This window comes from Mustela nigripes, chromosome 7 (genome assembly GCF_022355385.1).
Source record: "Mustela nigripes isolate SB6536 chromosome 7, MUSNIG.SB6536, whole genome shotgun sequence".
NCBI classification, from domain to species: domain Eukaryota; kingdom Metazoa; phylum Chordata; class Mammalia; order Carnivora; family Mustelidae; genus Mustela; species Mustela nigripes.
Window position 1 is genome coordinate 19,612,566 of NC_081563.1, and position 8,167 is coordinate 19,620,732.

An 8,167-nucleotide genomic window follows, 5' to 3' on the forward strand; every position below is an offset into this window, starting at 1 on the left:
CACTCCTGCCTCTCCAGGATCATGATCCGGCTTTCCTGGAGCGATCCCGCTCCTAACCCGCCAAGAGGAAGATACGTCCCTGGAAACTGCCACTGCAGCTGGGCCTCCTCCTGGCCTGCTCTGGGCCACTCACATCAGCAACCCAGCGGGTTTTCCAGGTTCTTCCCAGAATCTGGGCTGGAATTTGCCGCTTCCTGTCCCTGTCCACGCCCTTCCCTGGCCCTGGACTTTGCAGGGTTCTGGAGATCAGTTTCATTCCTTCCTGTGTCTACAGAGGCCTGCGGCTCCCCTCCAGAGCTCCCCCAGGCTTGCGTCTCCTCAGGCCTCCTTGACACTCCTGTCCTGGGCCTGGCTACCCAACCGTGACTCGCTGGTGACACTGCGCAGGGAAAGTTACCCACCGCTGTCAGGATGGCAGCAGGAGACTGGAGGTGAAGGCCTTCCCAGCCCACCAGGCCCAGCCTGGCCCAGGAGAAGAGGCTCTAGTCTGCCCCAGCCCCGGACCCCTGCCTTCCCCCCACTCCTCAGGCCGGCAGCCCCGGCGAAGTCACTCTGGGCTTCAGCAGTTCCCTAAAGCACAGACCCCCTCAGGTGGGGTCAGTGACTGCCTCGGGCCGAGGCTGCACCCCCCCACACACAGCCTCTCACCTTCTTGAGCTTCTTGGTTTTGACCTCCACCTCCTGCTGCAGGGACGTGTATGTGCCCCGGAGCTCCATGGTCTCCTCGTCGCGGAGCAGCATCTCTTGCTGCATTTCCCGTTCACGGCGTTTCTAGGCCAAGGCAGGGCACAGGGGCTCAGTGGGCCAGCATGTCCCAGGGAGGGCCAAGGGAGCTCAGGGTACAAGCTCACTCTGCCTATCACAGGATCTAGCTCCACTGTGGCCACAGACACCGGGAAGGAGAAGAAAGCGTCCCATGGCCCATGGCCCCTGCTCCTACCCGTCAGCGGAGCCTCTCTGAACCTTCTTCTTAGCTCATGTAGCCATGTCTGTGCCATCATACACTGCCCCCTGGGGATGGAGACCCCCGCCCGAAGAGCTGGCCCATTCCAGGAGTATCAAGCCAAGATAGATTCGCATCATACTGGCTTCCCAGCTGCCTTGCCCTCTCCCCATATGGCATCACAGATGACTGGTAGGACCAACAAATTGTGGTTCTTGAAGATTCAGGACATTGTCATACGGTTGGCACAGAACTCACACCTTTGTGGAAGGCCTGGAGAACCACCAGCCATGGAGAGCCACCACTTCCTCTCACCCCTCAGCTGGCGGTGCCCTTGACAGAGGCAGCTCCTGGGCTGGGGGACCCATGGGACCCAGGGCTGCGTGTCTGAGGTTCTTAGCAATGTATCCCAGGGATGCTGAGTCCCTGACGGCTCACTGCCCTGTGTCCTCCAGACAAGACCTCAAGGCCATGAGCGTCCACGAGACCTGAAGCTCCCAGCCCTACCTGCTCCGCAATCTCCTGCCTCTTTAGTTCCAGCATCTTCTGCTGCTCGTTGGTATGATCCATGATGTTCCTGCCCCCGATGAGTAGCTTGCTCTCCATGGCCTGTGGACACAGAGGGGTTAAAGGGATGGGATTCTCAAAGATGGCCACAGCATCTCCAACTTGAGAGGTTTGCTTCCCTGCTCTGTGGTCCGTCCAGGAGTGGACCAAAGATGTGTCCCTGATGGGGCCTCATGGCCCTCCCTGAGAACAAAGTTGCCCCTCCAGCCTCCTGGGCTCCCGCCCAAGGCTTCCATCATCAATAAGACCATTAAGTGAGGCAAAGAGAGGGCATCCCTCAGGGAAAATAGGCACCTGATCTGTTTGATTTGGATACAGCTGGAAGGTTGGTTCACCATGCCTGGGAGGGGCGTGCAGGAGGCTTTTGAATCCTGGCATTTAGCTCCTAGCTGGTGTTTAAGAGTGGGGAGCAGTGACCGGGCAGCCCAAATCTTTAGTTAACAGGCTCCTGACTCAAGAAGATGGCTCTCAACACAGGTGTAATCTTCAGCTGACATGGAAAGCAGAAGAAGCTTCTGCAGCACCAAGGGGCAATGTGAGGCCCCAGAAGCCGCATGAGCTTTGGGGGCAGCCAGAGAGACGCCACTAAGTGCAAGGCCTAGACCAAGGGTCCCCTTCAGCTCTCACATCTGTAATATCAGAACGGCCTCTGTTCCAGGATGTCTGACAAATATTGCTGAGTCCTATTTTTGAGGGGCTGAATTCAGCCCTTAACAAACATGATCTCCATCCTCAGCCCAAGAGAAAGCTCCTGTTACTCTCCTCACTTAACTGAAGAGATGGAGAGAAACTCGACCAAGGTCATGCCGCTAGTGAACGAAGAGGTAAGATTTGAACCCACCACCTCTGGCCCCACTCTGTGAGCCCCGGTGCTCAGCACAGACCTGCCGTACGGATAATAGATGCGTATAAACTGGGTAAACCAGGGTGACGTGAAACACATTCTCACTCCTGCTCATCAGAGGGTGCTGCCCCCGGGCACTCCAGCTGTCCTCTGATTTCATCGCAGGCTTCCCGGAAGGTTGAAATCACCTTGAGCCACCAGATGATATTGGCTGCGTCCCTACTGGAATTTTTTCCAGTGGGACCAGCTGACCTGCTTCCGGGCTCGCAAGCAGAGGCTGCTGTCACGGTGTGGGGGCAGGGGACCCCTCTGCCACCTGTGGAAGCCCCATCACGGGGGACGGAGCAGGACAGGGGTGGAGGGCTGCTTTTGGGGGGCCAGGGGTGGGGCTCTGTGAGGATGCCATTGGCCCCTGCGTGACAGCGGGCCCATCGGAGTGGCCCCACGCAGCCTCCGAGGCCAAGAGAGAGCTCCTGCTGAGCTCAGGGCCCTGGAGAGCCGCCTGTCCTCACTGCCACCCCACCCCCTGCCACCAGCTGTGCTTATACCTCCCCCAGGCCTTGCTCCGGGACGCTGTCTCACCATCTGGCTCACCCTGACAGCACAGGCCTGAACCCATCCCAGACGCTTCCTTCTCACTCAAGCCCAGAACCTGCACGATCTTTTGAGTGAACGAGGCCTTCAATTTTGTGCCCTGTGTACCTTACCGCCCTCTCCCCAGGCCCTGCCCCGAGTGCGTCTCTTGCCCCCCTATCAAATCCCATCAAGTCTGCCTTCTTGTTAGGGCTCCCACCATTCCCCGCTTTCCATCTGCGAGTACACGTGCTGACTTCACCACGACTCTCCTGCGACTCTCCTGACTCGCCTGGGTCGTTGCCCTCAGCTTCCCCGTCCATCCGTCTCCCCGTGACACCCAGGGGCATTCACCAGAAACACAAGTCAGGGGGTGCCTCTCCTCTGCTGCCAAGTACCTCAATAGGCAAAGAACATCTGTTCTTTGCATGATGAAACCCAGAGTCTGCTGCGGCGCCCTGCCCGGTGGGCTGGCCCGGCCTTCCAGCCTCCTCTTACCACTCACTCCCCAAGTGCGCTCCAGCTCCCAGAAGAATTCCAGCTCCCGGAATGTGCTGGGCCATTTCACAACACTGGGCTTCTCTTGCCACTCCACATCTGCCTAGAAAACCACTGCTTATCCTGCAAGACTCAGCGGAAGCGACTTGGGGTGTGTGCTCCGATTCCCTCACATCGGCTCCTTTCCTCCTTTGGTCCCCGTCACTAACCAGGACACATTCCTCTTCTTTTCCCTGCATGGACCATTATTGCTTACGTCCTGTCTCCCCTGTGAACTTCTTCAGGGCAGGGATCATCCCAGGGCTTAGCATAGAACTTGGCACATAGTAAGTGCTCAATAAATGTTTGAGGCCCTGAAAGGAATCCCTGGGCTTGTGGGGTGGCGGTGGGGGTTAGGGGGAGTTCCAAGTCTTTTCCTGGGCTCTCTCATCTGGAATAGAACTGACCCTTTATCCCAGCTTCTCCTCCTTCAACAGACAAGCCCACACTCGTTGTCGGAGGGCAAAAGGGCAGAGCAGCAGGGTCTGCGCTTCTGGGAAACCTGGCAGGAGGGAGGGGATGGGTGTGAGGAGGGAGGAAGGGGAGACAAGGCAGGAAACCCCCTTCTGCTGGGGCCATGGATAGCGGATCCCTCCAACTACCCGGGACACAAGATCTCAGGGACCTGGTGTCTGGCCTGGCTTCCTATTCTGGGGCACTCCAGCCCTGAGTCCTTGTACCGCCCCTTGGTAATTGACGTCATTCCCGTGTTCTTCACTCTTTGCAATCTCATAAAGGCACTACTTCTCAAACTTGGTTGCTGTATTAGAGTCACTGGGGAGCTTTTAAAATTCCCACTGCTGGACCACATCGCGTTATTATCTTGGGCCCCGCCCCTCATGAGTGGCTTTAAGAACTCCCATGCCAGGTGCTCGGGGAGGAGTCTCGAAGCCAAGCGCAGATGCTGGTGCCCTGGTTTTCCTGACTGATTGATGGGCTGGGGACTAGGGCAGAGAGAGAACAGGGCAAGGAACCGGAAAGAAGAAAACCATGGTTTTCTCTGCCTGTCGGGTGTTTCACATTTACTTCTAATAACCCTTTAAGAAGTAGGTCTCAAACTCAGATGCATATTAGAATCATCTGGGGAGTTCTTCCAGGCCCAGCGCCCAGACTACATCCCACTGCCAATCAAACTGCAAAGGGGCTGGGGAGTCCGCCATGAGGTCCAGGCATCAGTGGTTTTTAAAGGTTTAAAGGTTTGTTTTTTTTTTTTTTTTTAAAGATTTTATTTATTTATTTGACAGAGAGATCACAAGTAGGCAGAGAGGCAGGCAGAGAGAGAGAGGAGGAAGCAGGCTCCCCGCTGAGCAGAGAGCCCGATGCGGGACTCGATCCCAGGACTCTGAGATCATGACCTGAGCCGAAGGCAGCGGCTTAACCCACTGAGCCACCCAGGCGCCCAAAGGTTTAAAGGTTTTTAAAGGTTTAAAGCTTTTGGCTCAGGTCGTGATCTCTGGGTCCTGGGATCCAGCCCCGGGGTGGGTTTCCCAGCTCAGCGGGCGGGGGTGGGTGCGTGGGTGGGGGAGTGGGGTGGTCACCTGCTTCTGCCTCTCTCCCTGCTTGTACTCTCTCTGTCTTTCCCTTTCTCAAATGAATACATACAATTTTAGAAACAACAACAACAAGAACCACTGCTTTTTGAGGTCCCCCAGAATCAGTATTACCTGGGGACTTGTTAGAAATGTAGGATCTCAGGGGCGCCAGGGTGGCTCAGTCAGTGACGTGTCTGCCTTTGGCTCAGATCATGATCTCCAGGGATGGAGCCCTGCATCCAGCTCCCTGCACAGTGGGGAGTCTGCTTCCCCCTCTCCCTCTGCCTCCCTCCACCCCCATTTACGCTCTCTCACTCTCTCAAATAAATACAATCTTAAAAAAAGAGAGAGAGAGAAAGAGACACTTGCAGGATCTCATGCCCTACCAGACCTAGTGAATCAGAATCTGCTTTGTAATGAGATCCCCAGGTGGCCTGTGGGACATGCTCTAAGGGACATGGTAGTAGCAGCAACAGCTTCCTCATATTGGCTCAGACTGGGTAAGTCATCCATCCAAGGTCACATTGCAGCCCTTCAATTTAAATGGAAAACCCAGGTCCAGGTCGGCCTGGCTCCACAGCCCGAGCTCTTTCCACTCCAGACATTCTTTCTGTTTAGTTTTTAGGAAGCAGAACCTGCTCAAAGAAAAGCAACACGTTTCCAGCAGGAGGAAATCACATCTGACTCATGTCCACGGTTATTCCGGTACTTAGGGAAGCCAGTAGCCAGTCCTTTAGAGGTTAAAACGCTCCCCGCCCCTCATGGTTCTACATCAGAGGGGTGGGGGGCTGTGAGGAGACAGAGAAAGGGAAGCACTTTCTCATAACGCAGGTGGGGGGATGGGGGTGGATCAGGGAAAGGAAACAGAAACAAACAGGCATGTCTCTGGATGGAAAAATGTGTGGATATGAAAAGACAGGACTGATCGCCAGTAGAAATCATGCAAGAAAGACAGCACCAGGCAGACCCCCAGCCCCACAGATGCCCCCAGATCTTCCTGAGTGCTAATGTTCGAGAGCATTTCTAGGCTGTGTGAGCTGACAAAAAACGTCCTATGAGCTTCAGTTACAGTTTTATGCTCTGGGAAGAAGTACTCCTAGCTCTACGAATTAAATGATAGCTGGGAGCAGTCAGTTGTAAGCTGAAAAATAAAAAATAAGAAAAGAGTAAAAGAACAGCACGGGGTGGGGGGGAATAATTCTCTATTGTTCCCAGAAGACATTGGCTTAATATGCCACCAGAGCTAAAAAAGCCACCAGCATCTGGCCAGCCACCACCATAAAGGCCTTTTGGAAACAAAACAAAAATCATTCCACCCAAATATAAAATGGTGGTGATGCGGCTGAATCTGGGCTACTGTGTGTAGTTCCATCGCTGCGTCTCTGGGGACAGGCAGGAGGGAGAGAGATCCAGAGGACAGCTAAAACCATCCAAGGGCTATTAAAAAATAGGACTCTTCAGTGTGCAAAGACGAAGAAAGGTTAAGAGGATAGACCTGGAAACTGCACGATCAGGTGTGGGGGCACCTGGCTGACTCAGTCTGCAGAGCTTGAAACTGTAGATCTCAGGGTTGTGAGTTTGAGCCCCAGGTTGGGCGCTGAGCTCAGGTAATTAAAAAAATAAAATAAAAATAGGTGGGCGCCTGGGTGGCTCAGCTGGTTAAGCGACTGCCTTCGGCTCGGGTCATGATCCCAGGGTCCTGGGATCGAGTCCGGCATCCGGCTCCCTGCTCCATGGGGAGTCTGCTACCTCTGACCTTCTCCCCTCTCATGCTCTCTCTCACTGTCTCTCTCTCAAATAAATAAATAAAATCTTAAAAATAAATAAATAAAAATAAAAATAGGTGTGAAAAGGAACGATCTGGACTTTTCTAATCAATCCTGGTACATAGAGGAAGAGCTTATACTTTGGACTTTAAAGGACAAATAAAGGGAAGTTCTACTGCTTACAGAAGGTAATGCCTTTATGGAATTTGTTATCTCAGGAGGACTGTATTAAATATCTAAGAGTTTATTAAGGGATTCTAGGGCCACATTTTTTGTAAGTGAGCTCTATGCACAATGTGGGGCTTGAACTCAGGACCCTGAGATAAAGAGTTGTATTTTTTTTTTTTTAAGATTTTATTTATTTGACAGAGATCACAAGTAGGCAGAGAGGGAAACAGAGGGAAACAGGGAAGCAGGCTCCCCGCCGAGCAGAGAGACCAATGCGGGGCTCAATCCCAGGACCCTGGATCTGAGCCAAAGGCAGACGCTTTGGCAGATGCTTAAGTGACTGAGCCACTCAGGTGCACCTGGGTACCTATTTTTAACGTTTTATTGTCTTTCCTTTTTAGAAAAAAAAAAAACCTAATATCAAATTAAGTACAGAAACAAAATTAGAAAAACTTTCTCATGAGATATTTCTCATCTAATCACCTTTTTAAATTTTCCCAGATTTTTCCAAATGCACACATAATTTTTTCACACCAATAGATATGGTATAAATATAAGTTCATGTCCTGCTATTTCCATTTTATCAAATCTCTCCAGAATTTCCTGTTATATCCATAAGGTTTGTGACTATAAATATAATGGCTGCATAATATTTACAGTAGATAATTTAACTATATCTGAATAGCCCCATAAGAAGATATTTTGGTTGTGTACAATGTTTACAATAAACACCCTTGTAAAAAAAAAAACTTTGTACATATAATTTTTTTTTCATCTAAAAAAAAAACTTTTTTTTTTAAAAGATTTTATTTATTTGAGAGAGCATGAGTGAGAGAGCATAAGCAGAGGGAGCAGCAGAGGAAGAGGGAGAAGCAGGCTCCCCGCTGAGCAGAGAGCTGATGTGGGGCTCCATCTCAGGACCCTGGGATTGCCACCTGGGCTGAAAGCAGACGCTTAATGAAGGGTTATAAACATTTTGTCTATCTTAGAACATATTGCAAAGTTACCTTTCTTTCTTTCTTCTTCTTTTTATTTTTAAAAGATTTTGTTTATTTATTAGAGGGACGCCTGGGTGGCTCAGTTGGTTGGACGACTGCCTTCGGCTCAGGTCATGATCCTGGAGTCCCGGGATCGAGTCCCGCATCGGGCTCCCAGCTCCATGGGGAGTCTGCTTCTCTCTCTGACCTTCTCCTCATTCATGCTCTCTCTCACTGTCTCTCTCTCAAGTAAATAAATA

General features: G+C 52.0%; 1 protein-coding gene across 2 annotated transcripts in view; it reads right to left on the reverse strand.

Annotated features, from left to right (window-relative positions):
* The window catches only part of KIF3C (kinesin family member 3C), a 35,410-nt gene that overhangs the window by 12,257 nt on the left and 14,986 nt on the right, over nucleotides 1-8,167 (reverse strand). For both annotated transcript variants that reach the window (XM_059405279.1, XM_059405278.1), the window contains exons 2-3: nucleotides 1,451-1,552; nucleotides 649-771 (exon numbers count right to left, since the gene is read on the reverse strand). In XM_059405279.1, coding sequence (XP_059261262.1) covers nucleotides 649-771; nucleotides 1,451-1,552 — 225 coding nt within the window. The remainder of the gene's footprint in view (nucleotides 1-648; nucleotides 772-1,450; nucleotides 1,553-8,167) is intronic.